Source organism: Prionailurus viverrinus, chromosome E1 (genome assembly GCF_022837055.1).
Source record: "Prionailurus viverrinus isolate Anna chromosome E1, UM_Priviv_1.0, whole genome shotgun sequence".
Lineage (NCBI taxonomy): Eukaryota > Metazoa > Chordata > Mammalia > Carnivora > Felidae > Prionailurus > Prionailurus viverrinus.
The window spans coordinates 35,661,459-35,682,699 of record NC_062574.1 but is presented as its reverse complement, the minus strand read 5'-3'; the positions used below and the strand labels follow the sequence as shown (position 1 = coordinate 35,682,699).

General features: G+C 36.5%; 1 protein-coding gene across 1 annotated transcript in view; it reads left to right on the top strand.

Moving 5' to 3' along the window:
- NSF (N-ethylmaleimide sensitive factor, vesicle fusing ATPase) overlaps window positions 1-21,241 on the top strand; it is a 149,827-nt gene that overhangs the window by 9,171 nt on the left and 119,415 nt on the right. Inside the window, exons 2-4 of the mRNA XM_047833305.1 lie at window positions 14,037-14,122; window positions 16,404-16,503; window positions 20,001-20,040. Coding sequence (XP_047689261.1) covers window positions 14,037-14,122; window positions 16,404-16,503; window positions 20,001-20,040 — 226 coding nt within the window. The remainder of the gene's footprint in view (window positions 1-14,036; window positions 14,123-16,403; window positions 16,504-20,000; window positions 20,041-21,241) is intronic.

Genomic DNA, 21,241 nt, shown 5'->3' with positions numbered 1-21,241 from the left:
GAACCTGACGTAGGGTAGGGGTGGGGGTCTGGAACCCAGGAACCCCGAGATCATGACTTCAGCAGAAGTCAGAACCTTAACTGAGTCACCCAGGCACCCCTGGAATTTATTTAGTTGCAAATAGCTTCTCCCAGTCAGTAGTGATCTTTTCCCGGTTATAGAGTTTGTTTGTTTGTTTATTATGTAGATATGTTTATTTTCTGAGAGAGAGGGAGAGAGCGAGCACAAGTGGGGGAGGGGCAGAGAGAGATGGAGAGAGAATCCCAAACAGGCTCCTGATGTGGTATTGATCTCACAACCATGAGATCACAACCTGAGCTGATATCAAGAGTCAGTCAGCTTTACCAACCAGGGCACCCAGGCGCCCCACAGAGTTTTACATTTAAATTTTTATTATAGCCAGCAAGGGCGCCTGGGTGGCTCAGTCGGTTAAGTGTCTGAGTTCAACTCAGGTCACAATCTCATGTTTTGTGGGTTTGACCCTGGCATGAGACTCTCAGCTGTCAGCATGGAGCCCACTCAGATTCTCTGTCTCCCTCTCTGCCACTACCCAGCTCGCTCTCTCTGTCTCTCAAAAACAAATTTCATTAGAGCTAGCTATAAATAACTACTTTTTTTTTTTACCTTTATGATTATTACATTTGTGTGTTTTAAAAGAAATCTTTACCTACCTTGAATATTTTCTTCTAAATGGCTTAACATTTGCGTTTTACATTTTGGTATTTAATTCATCTGGAATTTATTTTTGTGTTTGCTGTGAATTGGGAAGCTAATTTTATCTTTTCTGTATGTGTAGCCAGTTATCTTAATATCATTATTGAGTCCACTCTTTTTTTCACTGATTTTTACTGCTCTCTGTGTTTTATGTCCACTCTAAGTCTGGAGTCTATTTTGGTTCATATTCTGTTTGCCTATATGTGCACCAGTTTCAGTGTTTTAATTAAAATAGCTTTAATATTATATTAAATATATCAGATTATATGTTTTATTATAAATATATTATTTAATATTATATATATTATACAATAGCTTTAGAATTATTCTTGCTATATGCTAAAATTATTCTTGCCCCCTCTTTATTTTTCTTTATTTGGCATTTCTTGGCCCTTTTCCATATGATAATAATCTTTCCTCTTTTAAAAAATATCATTTTCTTTAAATTTAAAATTTATTTTTATTGTTATTGATTTTGACCTACTTTTTTTTCTTATATTTTACAAAGGTAGATACAAAGACCACTTCAACAAAATTCAGCTGAATTGCTCAAGGAAGCTGATTTTCTTTTCTTTTCTTTTCTTTTCTTTTCTCTTCTTTTCTTTTCTTTTCCTTCCTTCCTTCCTTCCTTCCTTCCTTCCTTCCTTCTTTCCTTCCTTCCTTCCTTCCTTCCTTTGACATGAAGCCAAAAAGTACTAACACATTGTGCTCTATAGATTTAATACCAAATGAATTAGCATCAGCTGTTTATGAGTAATGCAGGGTATTTTGGTCCTTTGCTAAATTCAGAATGAAGTGCTAAAGTTCTTACGTGTTTTGCACTAACCATATAGATCTTTGGTAATGGAGAAAGTGGGAAAATTATTAAAGTAAGAAATAAGTTGTCATTTTTGAAATCCAACATTCACTAATAAAGTATTTTGCTGGTGGATTTTTAAATATTGTGAAGTGTTTTTAGTGTTATATGCATATGAACAAACATTTTCTTGGTTGACAAGCGATGAGAATAGCAATTATCACTGATTCTGGGTCTTCCAAAGAACATCATGTGGGAGAATTAAAAACATTTAGTTATCCTAGTTACTTTTTCCCTAGAGAATATTATTGACAACATTTTGTGAGATGATAAAAGACTTGAACAGAGCTTCGTGTGGAGGTATTACTGAATGAATGATTGTTGAGTGAATGGATGAACATTTATTTCAAAGTACTTAAATAAATTGCCATTTTGGACAATGTAGTTTGAATTCTAATTTTATATTCTCTGCCAGACTATCAGATCATTAAAAATGTGGCATAGATCAAACTTTAAACAGTTGCTGGACTTCATGCTAGTCTTTTTTCTCCATGCACTGATATTGAGTCTGGTTACTGATTTTTGTATATAAAGCCTTCCAGTCAATTTACTACTTATCAAGCATCAAAAAATTTTTAATTGTACTTATCAAGTTAAATGATGAAATGGCCCAAGAGCATTATTGAAGCCTCTTTTTCACATTTTCTCTTCTGTTGTAGGAAGATACGAACCTGTCAGTATTTCTGTTTTTACAAACTTCATTTCTCCTTATTTAATAACAGTGATTCTCAAAGTGGAATCTGCAGACCAGCTAATCAGTATCATCTGAGAACTTGTCAGAAATGTATATTCTTAGGCCCAACCCCAGACTGAAAGTTAGAAACTGCTGGGTGGGGCCCCTGCAATCTCCTTTAACACATTCTTCAAGTGATTCTGATGTATGCCAAAGTTATGAACCATGGACTTGGGGGCGCCTGGGTGGCTCAGTCAGTTGAGTATCTGACTTCTGTTCAGGTCATGATCTCACATTTCGGGAGTTCAAGCCCCACCTTGGGCTTGGTGCTGTCAGCACAGAGCCTGCTTTTTTGATCTTCTGTTCCCTTCTCTCTGCCCCTCCCCAGCTTGCACTCTCTCTCTCTCTCTCAAAAATAAATAATAAAAATTATTTTTTCTTATTAAGTATTCAAAAAAATAAGTCACTGCTTCATTGTTAATTGAGCATCTACACACAGCAAAGTGTCTGGGATGTTATAGATATTTATTAAAATATTCATTCCATTGAACAAAAACTAGGTTGTAATTTTTGCTCTCTAACAGCCAAGTTTTTACTCAATTATTTGTAAATAATAAAAATATAAATAATATGAATATATTGTGCTTATATTATCAAGCTGATTTTATTAAATGAGGAACTTCTTCATATTATAAGCACATACATCATGAATTATTAACATTATGTTTAATTATAATGACTCAGATTAACATCAGCAATTTAGATAAATACAGTGTGGACTTATAGATGTAAGTCACTAGATTTTGTAGCTTTGAAGATGTGAAGTTTATTAGACCTATCTAAATGTCCTTTTAGGTGCCACACGGTTTTTTTCTTTATTGTCATTTTTTTCCTGAACAGCTAGAATCATGGCTAAGTTTTTCCACCAAATCTTGTGTTCTTTTCTCTGTACCATGCTGCCTCTTGCTTCTTGCCTGTCTTACATCTCTGCTTTCTGCTTTTCTGAATGCCCTGTGTTGTGCTAAGGGAAGAGTCCATAGGTAAGAGACTTAGGGGTTGAGACTGGGGGGAGGCTTTAGGCCTTCTAGTTTTGTTCTGATTCCTTCTCCAGATTCTTCTCTTCCTCTTCATTCTTCAAAAGGATGTAGGTGCTAAACTTTCATCAGGATGTTGGGAATTAAAAAAAAACTTCACAAACATTGTTTTTATTTCTTTCACATTTAGAGATAACTCTTTAGAGTAATAGCACTAAGTTACTGAATAAGTGTATCTTAAACTAAATGGTATTTTACAGTTTTGAAAACACCTTCACAGATCTTGTTAGATTCTCAGAGCAACCTTGAGTTGGCACTCTGTAAGTTCAGTTCAACAAGCCAAATTCAACTAACAGAATAATTCACAGCTAACATTGTGCTTACCGGTGAACACTGAAAGCTTTCCCTTTTAGGATCAGGACCAAGATAAGGATGTGTACGCTTGCCACTTATATTCAGCACTATATTGGAGGTTCTAGGTAGGCAGTTAAGCAAGAAAAAGAAAAAAAAAAAGAATGGAAAGGAAGAAGAAAAATTATCTATTTGCAAATGACATGATCTTATATATAGAAAATCCTAAAGGATTTATAAAAAATAAATCCGGCAACATAGCGGGATACAAGATCAATCTACAAAATCAGTTGCATTTCTGTATACTAGCAATGAACAATCTGAAAATGAAATTGAGAAAACAGTTCCATTTACAATAGCATCAAAAAGAATATAATACTTATGAATACTTATGAATAAATTTAATCAAATAAGTACAAGACTTGTACACTAAAAACTCAAACATGTTGAAAGAAATTAAAAATCTAAGTAAATGGAAAGACATCTTGTGTTCATGGATTAGAAAACTTAATATTATTAATATTGAAATACTCTCAAAATTGATCTATAAATTCAATGCAATCTCTATCAAAATTCCAGCTGCCTTTTTTCCAGAAATGGATAAGTTGGTCCTAAAATTCTTATGGAGATGCAAAGCCATTTTAACCACAACAATTTTGAAAATGAAAAACAAAATTAGAGGACACACACCTGTTTTCAAAACTTATTACAAAGCTACACAGTAATCAAGATGATGTGACAGTGGTAAAAGGATAGTCATATAAACCAATGAAATAGAATGGAGAATCCAGAAATAAACACATAAATTCATGGTGAATTGATTTTCAAAAAGAGGGCCAAGACCATTCAATGGGGAAAGAATAGTCTTTTTTTTTTAGCAAATGTTGCTGGGACAACTGGCTACCTACATGCAAAAGAATGAATTTGGATCCCTACCTGACACTACATACAAAAATTAACTCAAAATGGATCAAAGATCTAATAAATCTATACAATTCTTAGAAGGAAATGTTGGTAAAAATCTATATGACTTTGGGTTAAACAGCGATTTTTTTAGATATGACAAAAGCACAAAACATAGATAATTTGTACTTCATCAAAATTTAAAACTCTTATGCATCAAAGAACACTATCAAGAAAGTGAAAAGACAGCCTGTAGAATGTGAGAGAATGTTTGCAGATCTTATCTGATAAGGGTCTAGGATCCAGAATATATAAAGAACTCTTACAATTCAACAATAAAAAGACAATATAAAATGGGCAAAGGGAAAAAAAAAAGTGGGCAAAGGAGTTGAATAGGCATCTCTCCTAAAAAGATATGCAAATGACCAATAAGTACATGAAGAGATGCTCAACATCATAGTCATTAGGGAAATGCAAATTAAAACCACAATAAGATACCAGTTCACACTATAGGTTGGCTATAGTAAAAAAAAAAAAAAGAAAAAGTGTGGGTGCTCATGCAGAGAAATTGGAACCCTTATCCACTGCTGGTAGGAATTTTTTAAATGCTGTAGCCATTGTGGTAAATAGTTTGGCAGTTCTTCAAAAAGTTAAACAGAATGACCCAGCAATGCTACTCCTAAGTATATAACCAAGTGAGTTGAAAATACATGTTTTTATATAAACTTGTTATGTGGATGTTCATAGCATTATTCATAATAGCCAAAAAGTGGAAATAACCCAATATCCATCTGCTGATGAATAAACAAATGTTCATACAACGGAATATAATCCAGTCATGTGCTGCAGCGTAGATGATCTTGAAAACATTATGCTAAATGAAAGAAGCCAGTCACACAAAGATGACAGATTGTATGATTTTATCTATATGAAATGTCCAGAATAGGCAAAACCACAGAGACAGTAAATTAGTGGTTATCAGAGGGTGAAGGGGGCGGGGAGAATTGGGAGTAACTAATAGGCCTAGGGTTTCTTTTATGGAGTTTGGTGGAAATGTTCTGGAATTAGTGGTGATGATTGCACAGCATAGTGAATACACTGAAGTGTATGTTTTACATGATGAATTGTATGTTCTAGGAGATTGTCTTCGTCTATTTGTGTTGCTATAATAAAATGCCTGAGACTGAGTAACTTATAAACAACAGAAATTTATTTCTCAGAGTTGTGGAGGCTGGAAGTCTAAGATCAGGGTGCTAGCACGGTTGAGGTTACAGTGGAACGTTATGATCCTTGAAAGTGATGAAATGGAACTATATTACTTGTTTGAATTCAATTGGAGGTACCTGTGGGATACAAATATGCAGTCTTCAGGTTATTTACCTTAAAATTAGAATTATTTCTTTTAATGTGGTATTCAGAATGAACCATATTAAAAAAATCATTTAGAGAGAAGTAATTTTCTTGTGAGAAACAAAGTGGTAACTAGAGTGAGGCAAATACAGTTGACCTTCGAAGACCATGGTTAGGGGCGTTGACTCCCTGTGCAGTTGAAATTCCACTTATAGTTTTTGACTCCCCCAAATCTTAATTACTAATAGTGTGTTGACAAGAAGTCTTATTGATGAACAGTTTAATACCACATTTTGTACACCGTATGTATTATAGACTGTATTCTTAACAATGAATTAACCTAGAGAAAGAATTAAAAAAAAATTTTTTTTTAATGTTTGTTTATTTTTGAGAGGGGGGGAGGGGCAGAGAGAAAGGGAGACAGAATCTGAAGCAGGCTCCAGGCTCCAAGCTGTCAGTACAGAGCCCAACACGGGGCTCAAACCCACGAACTGCAAGATCATGACCCGAGCCAAAATTGGATGCCTAACTTCCTGAGCCACCCAGGCACCCTAAGGTAGAGAAAAAATGTTAGGAAAATCATAAGGGGGGCACCTGGCTGGCTCAGTTGATAGAGCATGCGACTCTTGATCTCAGGGTTATGAGTTTGAACCCCATGTTGGGCATAAAGTTTACTTAATTACAAACCCATATATATATACACACACATATACACACACATATATATATATATACACACATATACGTGTATGTATGTGTGTGTATACATACACATACATGAATCAAAAGGAAAATACATTTATAATACTGTAATGTATTTATTAAAAAAAAAGCTGCATAGAAGTGGAGTTCAAATCCATGTAGTTCAAGGAATCAATTATAAAATTAAAAAATTTCCCTCCCTTTTTCTTACTGTATTTTACTTGCCAGTTGTAGTTTAGATTGAATTTGTGAATGACCCATTGGGATTTTGCTTATAACTACATCACATTTATAGGTTAATTTGGAGGTCATGATATCCTTACAATATTGAGTCATTAGACGATAACAGCATTTATTTGGATATTCTCTTATGTATTTCCATTGGTTTTCTTCATGAAGATCTTATGTATTTTTGCTAAACTTTTTTCTAGTACTTTAAGCATTTTTTTTTGTTTCTGTTGTAATTGGAACCTGTTGTCAACTTCCTATTTATAGCAGTTTTTGATTTTATGTATTTATCTGCTTGGATAGGCATTAATTTTCTTCAACTTTCTAGATACATTTCTCCAAAATTTTTTAAATTCAACAAATGTTTATTGAGTCCCTGTCATGTGCTAGATAATTGTTTCAGGTACTTCTCTAAATTTTTAGGTAATTTATTTTAAGGCATTGATGAACTTTCCCAAATTATTGCAGCCTTGGACAGGAAATTATTTACTCACAGTGCTAAGGACTCAGTTAAATGGCTATGATTTAGTACTCATTTTGATGCTGTCATTGTTTAACCTGTCCAATATAAATAAATCTTTAACTCTTTATATATTTATCAAATGGTTCTGAGTTTCAGACCACATTTTATAGCATCTTACTGAGTTTGCCAAAAGTACTTTTTCTTTACAAAAATCTTTGTCATACTGTTATCAGAGGAAATTAGCTTAAACAACATGATTTAATTATGAAGGGAAAAAAAAAACCACACACAAATGATGAGACAACGTCTTGTATGTTATGAATAATGACAGTGCTTTTTATTAGGCATGCCCTTGGACTTATTTTCCTAATGTGCATGGTCCTAACTGTAGAGAAGCAGACAGAGGTCTAAAGGGAAATGCAATCAGTTAACTTTAAAACAAAATTTTAATTTGATTAGTAAAATGATATCTATATTTTAAAATTGGAAAATGTGGAAAAGATGGAAAGAAATGAAATCACCTGTAGTTTCATTATCCATTCACAATTGTTTTTTACATGTTGATGCGTTTTCAGTCAGTTGACTTGCTACAGTTAAAAAAAAAAAAAAAAATCAAGCTGCAGGGGTGCCTGAGTGGCTCAGTCGGTTAAGCGTCCTATTCTTGGTTTTGGCTCAGATCATGATGTTACGGTTCAGGGATTGGAGCCCTACATCGGGCTCTGAGCTGGCAGCACAGAGCCTGCTTGGGATTCTGTCTCTCAGCCCCGCCTGCACTTGTGCTGTCTCTGTCTCTCTCAAAAATAAATAAGTAAAAAGAAATTAAAAAATCAAAGTGTAAGGTAAAACATATTTTTTCATATTCCTGTGATATAAAACCCTCTATATTATGAGGCTTTTGATGGTTATATTTAATTAAGTGGGTATATTGTAGTTTGGGTAGCCTTTACTTAGAAATAGTATTTTTACATTGCTTCTAATTCATTACTGGTTTGTTTTTTTTTTTTTTTAAGTTTGTTTATTTATTTTGAAAGGTAGCATGAGCTGGGGAGGGCCAGAGAGAGAGGGAGACACAGAATCCCAAGCAGGCTCCACACTGAGCCATCGCGTGAGATCATGTCCTGAGCCGAAATCAAGTGTCACTTAACTGACTGAGCCACCCAGCTGCCCCTAATTCATCACTGTTAAAATAATGCTGTGGAGAACAATTTTGTACATAAAAACTTTCTATATTTAAAATTTCCCTACAACAAGGGTTATTTATTGTAAAAACAGTTTAGAATTGTGGAAAGTGAAAGTGTTCCCCTTATTCCTTCCAGTTTCTACTCAGTAGTAACTACTGTTAACAATTTAGTGTGTATTTTATTTTTTTAAAAAAAGCTTACCCTACATACTGTTTTAAAAAAATTTAGCACTATATTGTGGACATTTTTCCCTTGTCAGTCCACACAGAAGTACCTTGACATTGCTGCATCCTTGAGATTCCTTTAACCACACTCCTACTTCTGGCATTTATTTGGAGTTGGGTGTCCGTGATTTTTTTTTTTTCTATTTCTGAATATCTCTAGGATAGTTATAATAATAGCTAAGATTCAGTAAGTGTTTACTCCATGCAGTAGATGAGGATTATCTCATTTGATTCTCATTCTTATATTTGTGTGGGTGGGTGCACAGTTCCTATTTGGTCACTTTTCCATCCCAGCCCATAGGGAAGATGGAACTTTAGTTCAAACTTCCTTGCCTCTTAAGGGAAGAATCATTACAGGAGAAAAACATCCTTACTCTTCTCAGGAGGAAGAATTCCCCACCTGATGGCCGGTATGGGACATTTGTGCCAGAAGGAGGTGTGGGTTTTATCCTTCCTCTTTCACTTCCTATGCCCAGGACTAGCAGGCCAGAGCAGCACCCTTGGACTGGCCTTTTAAAGGTAGATTTGACCATTCTCTTAGTTCTCTATAATCCCTACATCTGGGTTGAGGACTGGCTGGGGAGTCTGTTCTGCAGGCCCAAGTATCTTTTCCTACCAGATAGCAGTATGGACATCTCAAGGTCTGGGTCTTTGTTATATAGATTTAGGGGCCCCATTTTGACTTTCTATCGAAAGTCATTTATCCTGTCTTTGCAATAGGAATTATTAGAGATTGTCCAGCCATTAAAAAATCAGAACATAATTTCTGAACTTTATTGAGGTATAACCTGTATACAGTAAAACACAATCAAGATAGAAAATACTTCTGTCATCTCAAAAAATTACTTCATGCTGCTTTGGTGTCCCTTTCACTCAGGCAACCACTGATTGATTTAAAAAAATTTTTTTTTAAGTTTATTTCTTTATTTTGAGAGAGAGAGAGAATGCAAACAGGGGCAGGGGTGGAGAAGGAGAGGGAGAGGGAGAGAGAAAATCCCAAGCAGGCTCCTCACTGTGCAGAGCCTGATGCAGGGTTTGATCTCACAAAGTGGTAAGATCGTGACCTTTGCCAAAATCAAGAGTCGGACGCTTAACTGACTGAGCCACCCAGGAGCCCCTGATGGATCCTTTTTTGTTGTTGTTACTCTGGATTAATTTTGCCTTTTCTAGAATTTCATCCAAATATGAGATGAATTTTACATAATGTAGGATGAACTCTTATTTTGTGTCTGGCTTCTTTTACTCATCATTTTGTTTTTGAAGTTTACTCATGTTGTTGCATATGTACCTGTAGTTAGTTTCTTTTTAATTGCTAGGTAGTATTCCATTATATGGATATATCACAGTTTTTTTACCCATTCATGTGTTGGTAGGCATTTGTGTTATTTCCAATTTTTGGCTATTGTGAATAAAGCTGTGAATATCTGTGTATAAGTGTAGCTATGTTTTCTTTTTTCTTGACTAAAATCTAGGCACATACCTGCTGGGTCACATTAATTTTATAAGAAACTATATTATGTCTTTGCCAGTATTTAGTGTTGTCAGCCTTTTACCTTTTTCTTTGGTGTTTCCCAAAAAGACCAAAATGGGAACTTGCTTTTTGAGAGATAACTATAGGACATACTAGTTTAATTGATTCCTACCCCATCACTTTCAGGCCCATGTGACTTCAAAATTTTAACAGAAATTATTATTATAGGAGTTGATAGCACGGAGTGAATCCATAGGCCTGAAGACAGGTATTACTGATGGCCTTTCTCACCTTATTCTAGACTAGCACTGTCCAATGAAACTTTCTGTGGTGATAGCTATGAGCCACATATGGCACTTGAAATGTGGCTAATGCAACTGAAGAACTGAATTTAAACAAAATTTTTTTAAATATGTATTTATTATTTTGAGAGTGAGAGAGACAGAGTGCAAGTGGGGAAGGGGCAGAGAGCAAGGGAGACACAGAATCCGAAGCAGGCTCCAGGCTCCGAGCTGTCATCACAGAGCCCGACATGGGGCTGGAACCCACACACTGTGAGATTATGACCTGAGCCGAAGTCAGACGCCCAACCGACTGAGCCACTCAGGCGCCCCAAGAACTGAATTTTGAACTTTAATTAATTTTAATTTTGATAGCCATATTTGCCTAGTGGTGCTTTATTGGACAGTGCAGTTCTTAAAATGTTATTTTTCAGCAAAGGTCACTGACAAAAAATAGAGTAAGACTTGTCAGCTGAGCCCACTGGCTAAGTTCATATTTTCTGTCCTACTTCCCTTTCCCGTGGGGGGATTCGTGTGTCTCTAGAGAGATGTAGCCAAGGCCTCGAGTACCACAAAGGAAGAACCAGCGGATTCAGGAGTGTTGCAGTTAGTTAGGGTAGGGGTGGTTCTTTGGTAAGGAGCTCTTCTAGTTAGGTACTATGCTCTGTGTTTTTTAATGTTTATTTTACCCTCCTAAATTCTTTGGTAGACAGTAAAGCCTATATTTGAGTAATCTAATTTTTAAAGTGGACCTTTGGACAAAAGTATGCTGTTTAAATTTGAAAACTGTATAATGTTGCAGAGAGGAGTCCTGATTAAATCCTCCCTGTTTTTTTTTGATTAAGAGAAGCAAATTCTCTTTCTACACTTTAAAGGCTTTCAAGTAATGCTATAATTACTTCTAAGGTTTCCATTAAGGATTTGAGATTTTTATTCTTTTGAGTAGCAGAGTTAATAATTTTTTTACATTTCAATTATTAGTGAAAGCATTTTACAGCCTTTAGATGGTTAAATGTAGTCACTCAGATAACTGAATCTATATAAAATTGCCTATCCGTATAGTATTTTTCATTTCATAAGAGCTGCGCAGCTGTAGTGGCTGAGTTTTTATTTGTTTCCTAGAGGCAAGGTCAATGTTAGAAAAATTGTGGAATTTTCCCTTGGCATTACTGTGGTAAGTAAACAACTACTATTTATAGGAATTTATATTTTGATGAAAAATGAGGTACCCTGCTTGGCTTATCATAAAAACACAGATGCTTCTAGATTCCAGTAGGGAGGCCTTTTGCTCACAGCATCTGTTGTAGTTGGCCAGCCAGATGACTTCCACTGAGTTTTTCACTTTTTTTTTTCAAGGACACCACCTCTTTGACAGCTAAATACATTTACAAATGAAAAGGTTAACTTAACGTTTTGTAAATTTATTATTAATGTGGCTATATCAGTTCTGTGCAATTTTGAACTATTAGATAATTTAAATTAGATCACTTCCTAAATAACCTTGAAATATCCTTTGAATACATGTCCTTTGAACTGTTTATTCTGCAGTTAGGTAGATTTGTATTGATCTATAAGTTCATTGATTCAGCAGGTGTTTGATGAGCACTCTACCAAGCCCTGTGCTAGCTCTGGGGAACCACAGATGTAAGCAGGATATAATCTGAGTCCTTGAGAAGCTTCCTGTCTTGTATGCAATGCAAACATGTAAACAGACCATGGAAATACAGCTAGATACTTTCATTTGAAGTTTATTATATCAGTCTAATGGGAAGGTCTTCTAGAAAAAGTAATGTCTGAGCTGAGAATTGTTGAAACAAGCAGGAGTTTAGCTAGGCAAGAGGCTCGGCATTAGGGGAGAGAGAAGAATATAAAAGGAAGAAGCTTATAGGTGAGAGAGACCCTAGGATGGGTGGGAAACTAAAAAAGTTTGGTACGCTTTTGTCAGATATCTGGTCACACTGACTATGGGCAAAAATACAGTCTCATTCATAAAGCAAAGTTATGACCCAGGCTTTATTCTCTCATGTTCTAAATATTAATGATTTCCAAATATTTTATGAATCCCATAAGAAAAACCTCTTTGGTCATGTATCTGCAATATATTTACATATTTATTTCTAAATGATATACAGAGTTTATATACATGGTAAAGTATATACGAAAAGATAAAAAGGAGGAACTAAAGGTGAAAAATATTCTTTATTTTATTAAAAAATACAGAAAACCAATTGCTGCCTCATTGTTCTTTAAAATCTTGGCTTGATATCTTATGATACACCTATTCAGAGGTCTGTTTCTAACTGCAGTTGAATTTGATACGTGAATTATCTGTAGATCCTTCTGGTGCACGTAGCCCACTTTAGGGACCACTGCTCTAAACGATTGGGATAAGTGTATTGAAACTAGCCTTTTAGTTAAAACAGAAGCAAAGCAAAAGGTAGTTTATTTTGCCCTATACATTTTTGAGAGACAAATTTAAGAAGAATCAGCTTTGACTTGAGGTTTGAAGAATGAGCACTTGAGTCATAAACTATGTGTCATGACTAAAAGGGTCATATTTCACTAACTAGGAAATCCAAGAGAATGGCGGAAGAGTTATTGGTTAAGTACATTGTGTGAAGGAATGTTTTGCTAGTAGCTGTTAATCAAAAATATTACTTGCTGTTTTGAAAAAATACGCCTTTCAGTTACCTTTGTTGGGAGATATTTAGAAGATGGTTTTTCTTAATCCATAGGAGATGTGGTCCATGCCACTTGGGATCTCTTATAAAAAGATACTCTTTTGGGGCGCCTGGGTGGCTCAGTCGGCTAAGCGTCTGACTTCGGCTCAGGTCATGATCTCGCGGTTCGTGAGTTCAAGCCCCGCGTCGGGCTCTGTGCTGACAGCTCAGAGCCTGGAGCCTGTTTCAGATTCTGTGTCTCCCCCTCTCTCTCTGACCCTCCCCTGCTCATGCTCTGTCTCTCTCTGTCTCAAAAATAAATAAATGTTAAAAAAATTAAAAAAAAAAGATACTCTTTCATTATACACTTGATTAAACGTACTGAATTTACTTAATTGCATTTGAATCACTCAAAATTCTTTTCATCAGAAGAGTTGGAAAACCAAATCAAAAGAGCTTGAGTAAAAAAAAAAGTATTTGTTGGTACATAACCAACATAACCAATGCAGTACTGGTCTCAAGGGCTTTAACTTGGTTGTCAGATCTGTGTTTCAAAGTGTCTATTTGTTTCTTTGTCTCTGTTATCTTTGCTTTCTCTGTAATAGTTTTACTGTCTTTTAGAGCAGAAATTTGACCACTGTGCAGTGGTGAGGCAGGGGAGAGTGTCCTTCTGGCACATGTCTATAAATCCTATGAATGGGATAGGACTCTATGTGATTGCACGTGTGCTGTGATTGGCAGGCTCACAAAAGCCTATATGGAAGGGGGAAGGAACAGTTTCCCAAAGGAAGGGTTTGCTGTGATCACAGAGGAAGGAATGCAGGGAGTCGATAACAATAGGTATTTACTACAGGTGATGAGGAATGGAGGACAGGAGGCATAAATTATTCTTTAAGGTTATAAAAGATGACTTAATTTTCTTTTCCTAATCATTGCTTTTTGTAGAGTATGCAAGCTGCAAGATGTCCTACAGATGAATTATCTTTAACCAACTGTGCAGTTGTGAATGAAAAGGATTTCCAGCCTGGCCAGTGAGTATCTAACTTTGTTTTTTTCCAACCTGCCAAGTGGTATTTTGGAAACTTTTAGAGAGCGCTTGTGTTTTAGGAAACTCGAAAATAATTTTTTTATTCTTCTTGCTAAGTTGGAAAATGGAAAAGATGAGAGTTATGCATTTTAGTCTTTTTTTTTTTTTTAACATTTATTCATTTCTTTTTTTGAGAGAGAGCGCACATGTAAGCGAGCAGGGGAGGGGCAGAAAGAGAGACACACACACTCTGAGCTGTCAGCACAGAGCCCGATGTGGGGCTCAAACTTGCAAACTGTGAGGTCATGACCTGAGCTGAAGTTGGCTGCTTAAACAACTGAGCCACCCAGGCGCCCCTGTATTTTAGTCTTTACTGTGTTAAACTTTGATTAATATGTTTTTAAAATCATATATAGCTTTTTATATGTAGCTTTTATTTTTATTAACTTTGTTAGCAGAACTAAACATACTAGTTGTATGGATCATATATAGCATAGTCTTTAGGTTTTTGGCTCTGCAGTCAGATTGTCTGAGTTTGGATGCTCTGCCAGTTGCAAACTGGGTGACCCTGGATAACTTATTTATCATTTCTGGGCCTCTGTGTCCTAATCTGTGAAATGGAGATGATGATAGTATCTTCCTCAGGGTAGTTGTGAAGATAGACTTATATAGATAAAGCGTTTAGAATAGTGCTTAGCACATTAATAAACCTTCATAACTGTTAGCTCTTTTGATAATTATTACTGTGATGATCTAAGAAATGAACATTGGAAGATGTACAACAAAGTATTTTTAAGTATTTTTTATAAGTATTTTTTTGTTGTCATTTATTTTAACTAATTCGCATCATCCACTGCCAGAACTTCTAAAAACTCTGTTACCAAGTTCAGTGCCATCCATATGCTTCTGAGGCTGATAGAGGTATGGAGATAAAGGATCCCTACCAGAAGGCAGACTGGGGAAATAAGGAACAACAAGGCAGGATTTTAACTGAGCCCTTTTTTTTTTAAAGCTATCTATAAAATACATGAGTTTTACAAAGTTAGAATTGCCAGTTATCTGTAGTTTTCAGTTTCAGAGTAAGGGGCTGAATGATTGCAGTAATATTGTTTCTTGCCCTAAAAATTCTATGATGCTAAGTTGAGCACAGAACTTTCTCTGTATAAACTGGGGTATAGATAATCAGTGTGAGAATTTGTTTATAGACTTTTCTTACATATGTCAAATGTTCGCTGTACTCATGATGGAGCTTACTTGAAATACAGCGCATATAAAGGACTTGTGTTCTAGTGTATAGAAACACTAACCATTAATATTTAGAAAGTCATAGCATTCTAAAAGATGATTTTTAAAAAGATAGTGCTGTTGCAAAATAGAGTTTAAAGGTTTTATTACACACAGTCCTTGGCAATTTCTCTGCGTAGGAGGTTATCATGAGATGACTATATTTTATCTGTTCATGGGTAACTCCTGAGCAGAGTGAATTAGCAAAAGATGCTTTGAAATAATAAATATTGATATCTATATGAAAGCTGATGTATTTTGTGACAATTCCTTGTTTTTACCATCTTTTTAATTTTATAGGTTGTTACTGTTTCAACTGTTTTGAGAGCCTACAGAGATTTAATGATTAGTCCTAAAACTAACTCTTTTTGGATTGTTGTATCCTGGTTCTTCTATCTTTGGTTCTCCTCCTTTTATTCTATTTGATGTGAAATAGAGGCACCTGGGTGGCTCAGTTGGGTAAATGTCTGGCTCTTGGTTTCGGCTCAGGTCATGATCTCGTGGTTGGTGGGTTCGAGCCCCATGTCAGGCTCTGTGCTGACAGTATGGAGCCTGCTTGGGATTCTCTCGCTCTCTGCCCCTTCCCTCCCTCAAAATAAATAAACCTAAAAAAAAAAAAAAAAAAAAAAGATGTGAAATAATTCTCAGGAGAGGAATTTCTTCTAATTTTCACTTAAAATCAAAGATTCTAAATCATTATCTTCAGTTTTATGCAAATTGGGAATGATATTTTGGATGGTATGTATGCTCTTGAACTTGGTCCCGATTGTGCTTGATGTGTGCTTGTACCAAGGTACCCCTTCTGCCTGGAAAAAATTTTGAATTGCTGACAGTTTTTAGAAATGAAATTTGTGGTTCTCTTCCTTCGGGACTCTCAAACACTCTGCCATGTTTCCACCTGGTACTCATGAAGCATCAGTTGTTGGAAACGAACACATACACAGGAGTTAATGTTTCTATTTCCTTTGACATGGAATATTAACTATGTTTCCGTCTTTTAGGCACGTGATTGTGAGGACTTCTCCCAACCACAGGTATACATTTACACTGAGGACCCACCCATCAGTGGTTCCAGGGAGCATCGCATTCAGCTTACCTCAGGTAACCCAGATGCTAGTTTATTCTCTTCCATTCTGAAAAGTCCTAGAAGAATCAATTCGTTTCAAGCAAGCATCTTCCTATAACTGTATTGATTCATATTGAAGAAAAACATCTAGGTGTTTATATAAGGAATTTAAAGATGCATTCTTAATTGCCCATTTCTACTATACCTTCCTTTTATTGCCTTGATTTTTTTTTTCCTAATTAAAAAAAATTCTGTGCTAATACCAGGTAGCTATCAGATTAAGTCTCAGGTTATTTCAGTATTAACTTGCAGGGTAAGAAAATATATTAAAATAACATTTACTGGGGCGCCTCGGTGGCTCAGTCGGTTAAACGTCCAACTTCGGCTCAGGTCATGATCTTGCGGTTTGTGAGTTCGAGCTCCGTGTTGGGCTCTGTGCTGACCGCTCAGAGCCTGGAGCCTGCTTCCAATTCTGTGTCTCCCTCTCACTCTGCCCCTCCCCTGTTCACGCTCTGTCTCTCAATAATAAATAAACATTAACAAAAAATTTAAGAAAATAAATAACATTTACTTGTACAATTGACATCTGATGATAGTGATTTTATTTTATTTTTTAATTTTTTTTTTCAACATTTATTTATTTTTGAGACAGAGAGAGACAGAGCATGAACAGGGGAGGGGCAGAGAGAGAGGGAGACACAAAATCGGAAGCAGGCTCCAGGCTCTGAGCCATCAGCCCAGAGCCCGACGCGGGGCTCGAACTCATGGACCGCGAGATCGTGACCTGAGCCGAAGTCGGATGCCCAACTGACTGAGCCACCCAGGTGCCCCTGATGATAGTGATTTTAAAATGCAGTGATGTTGGGGTGCCTGGGTGGCTTAGTCGGTTAAGTGTCTGACTTCAGCTGAGGTCATGATCTTGCGGTTCATGGGTTTGAGCCCCATATCAGGCTCTGTGCTGACAGCTCCTAGCCTCAAGCCTGCTTCAGATTCTGTGTCTCCCTCTCTCTGTGGCCCTCCCCTGCTTGTGCTCTGTCTCTCTCTATTTCTCTTTCAAATATAAATAAATATTAAAAGAATTAAAAAAGAAAATGCAATGATGTCACACTAATGAATGTGATATGAGTAGTTATCTCAAATTACAGTTTTTTTTAAAGGTTTTAATTTATTTTGAGAGACAGAGTGCGTGTGTGCACATGTGAGGGAGAGTGGGGGAGGGGCAGAGAGTGAGGGAGAGAGAGAATCCTGAGCAGGCTCCACGTTGTCAGCACAGAGCCCAGTGCGGGGTTCAATCTCACAAACTGTGAGATCATGATCTGAGCTGAAACCAAGAGCCAGATGCTTAATCGACTGAGCCACCCAGGCACCCCTCAAATTGCAATTTAACTTGCTAGGCTTTATGATGAGTGGAAGGATTATGATTACATTTATAACTGTTGGTGGATTCTGTGGTGGGAAAACTGGCTAGCATTGTCCACAGGCACCTAATACATAGTTGAGGAGCACTGCAGGTACTAGTCTGTGTCCTTTTCTACCTTATCGTCTTACTCATGCTGCTGATCCCATAGTCCTCAGCAATGTAGTAGAACCCTGATCTCCTTCCAGTATGTTCGTAAGCAGTGATTTACTACCCTGGAGGTTGAAGGAAAGAGATTAAACACTCTTTAGGGATCTGTTAAAGATCTCTTGAAGCTCTGAAAGATTATGGGAGATCTTTAGTATTCCCCTTTTCTCTATTTGAATGCCTCTTTATTATCAGGACTACTTTCCACATTTGTTTCTATACATAAGATGTTTGGGATATTTTAGAGTTTGCCAGCTTTTGCAGAGCTGGGATTTTGGTGGTCAGAAATACGGTTTTTGATTATTTCTTCTTGTTTCTCTGCTTTTTTTAAAAAAAAATTACCCTAATATTTACTATAGGCCAGGTAGTATACTAATGCATAATTGCGTATTTTAGCTCATTTAATTCTCAAAACAACCCCATATGATAAATACTATTACTGTCATCCTTTGAGTCTGTCTTTGGGATTGAAGTCCAGAACCTAATTGGGTGCTTGGTGACACAAAGTCTGGACTTGCTCAGCATTCTGCTCAATTCTTCATCGGCTGGAAGCAAGATGGGATGTGACGGAAGAGAGCATGAAGGGCAGAGGAGGGAGAAGTAGCCTGCGATGAGGGAGCTGGAGGGAAAGCAAGTGCTGCACATATTCACAATGCAGCATCTTCACAGTCCACCCCCAAATCCACGCTGTTTGATGAGTAGACAAAATGTGGATTTTTGGCCAAAAGTTATTTTTCTCACTGTTCTTTGGAGCGTTATCAGTAGTGACTAATTTTGAATCCATACCAAGCCAGTCCTAAATTCCTGCCTAAATGCAGTCTGGCCTGCCTTGGTACATTCTTGCCATTGCAACCAGTCTGGACCTGGGAGAGGCTAAAGTCTACTTGCAAATGCCTGAAAATCCTTTGGCTAGTACAAAGAGTAGTCAGGAGCATCTAATGATTGGAATCCCTGCTTGGGTTTCAGGAGAGATTAGCTGACCAGTTTTAATTTAGTTTTCATGAATTGAGTGTCTTTCTTTTTGAGATATCCTAAGAAACAGTATAAGTAACCATAGTATGTTTAGAACACTGAAATATCTGATACTATGAAGGCCTTCAGGAGCAGTATAGTGTGCAAAGGAGCTTCCTACTCAGTGAGGCCAGTTTTATTGTACAAAGGCAAGCTTTGTATGTTTTTGAATAGATGTTCAGATATAAAGTATAGCATATAAATATGTTTCCTGGGGCTGCTGTAGCAAAGTACCACAGAGTGGGAGGCTTAAATTTATTCTCTTGCAGTTTGGGAGTCTAGAAGAATGAAATCAAAGTGTCAACAGGGCTGTGCTCTGTCCAAAGGCCTTACAGAAAAATCTGTTCCATGCTTAGTTTCTGGTGTTGCCAACAAACCTGGATATTGCTTGACTGGTAGATGTTATCACTTCAGTCTCTGTTTCCATCGTCACATGACTTTCTTCCCATGTATCTGTCTGTCTCTTCTTATAAGGACACCAGGTCATATTGGTTTATGGTCTATCTTAATTTTATATGACCTTTTTTTTTTTTTTTAAAGTTTATTTATTTATTTTGAGAGAGGGGAGGGAGGGGCAGAGAGAAAGGGAAGAGAGAATTCCAAGCAGGTTCTGCACTGTCCGTGTGGGGCTCTAACTCACGAACCATGAGATCATGACCTGAGCTGAAATCAAGAGTCGTTTGCTTAACCGACTGAATCACCCAGGTGCGCCTGACCTCATCTCAACTTGACTGTATCTCCACAAAGACACTTTTCCAGATATGGTTGTAATCATATGTGCCAGGAGCTAAGACTCCAGCATATCTTGGTGGATCACAGTTCAACACACAACACTAAACCACGTTTTGATCTTTGAGTGTGTTCCTATTACTGAAATTCATAGACATTCCCCTTTTCCTCATTTCTATAATTTTTATTGATTTGGTTTTAAGTGTCTTTTTTTTTTTTCTTTTATAGCGAAAATGGGCTGGACTTTCTATTGGGCAAGAAATAGAAGGTAGGTAATTTTTTTTTTTTTTTTTTTTTTAGCTACCTGATGTGGATTTTCTTTATGATTTTCTCATAGTTGTGGAAATCTGTAAAATTTTCTGTTGCTGGTCATCAGGGCCATTAAACATTCATCCTATTTATATTACTGGTTAGACATGTGAGAATGGAAAGTAAATAGTTATGGTACTTACGTCTGCCTGAAAATTACAATCTAATGGGGGAGAGAATATCCACTTATTCATAGCTCACACAATGTGTACAGAGTAAATAAGTGCACAAGTGTTACCATTGGGACCTCTGTGTGAAAGTGCTAAGATGGAATGGGAGTGGATGAATTGGTTGGAGGCTGAAAAATCAGCCAGAGAGATCTTTTTAGGCACTGGAGTCTTGAACATGTTTATGAAGTAGGGGAAAAGCATTACATAGGAGAGATAAGGAAGAAAGGCTCTTAAGATGGGAAATAATATCAATAAAAGACGTTGAGATGGGAGCAAGCAAATCATAGGCAGTGCTCAGGAAGCATGTGTGCCTGATTGAAAGAATTTACCTGAATGAATTGTATTAAGTGATGAAAACACGCAGTTAGTGGAGGGCCTAAAAGTACATACTAAAATTTTTGGATTTTATTCAAAGACAATAGAGAGCTCCTGAAGATTTCTGAGTGAGTCCATCAAAATCCTAATTTTAGAAAAGATTCTGATGTCAGTGTGGAGTATAGTGAGGAATGGGGAGAATTCAGGAGTCAAGGAAAATAGCTTGGAGATTATCTGACTTGCCTAGAATTAAGTTGAATAGGCCTTTGTGAAATTATGGCTGTGGAATAAATTTTTTAAAAGTCTAAGATATATTGAAGAGGAATAATTGGTATTATTTGATGATTCCATTTTACTGTATACTGAGGTATGTTTTCTTTTATGTTTGTTTGGAAAGATAAATCAGATTAAGTTAAGAAGAAAGATTGGCAGTATTTAAGCAAACGGTATACTTATTTTAATGAAGTGTGTATCTTATAATGAAGTTATCACAGTTCATTGGGGGAGGACGTGGAAAGAAGGTTATGACTTCAGGAGGAAAAAAGGACTAAGCTACTTGTGGATTATAAGCCAAGGAACAAATAAGCAAATATTGGCATTGTCTCCTAGGCACTGTGTCAAAATTGGGAAAATGGACTATGAATCTTCTTGTCACCTAGTTTCATGTCAACTTCA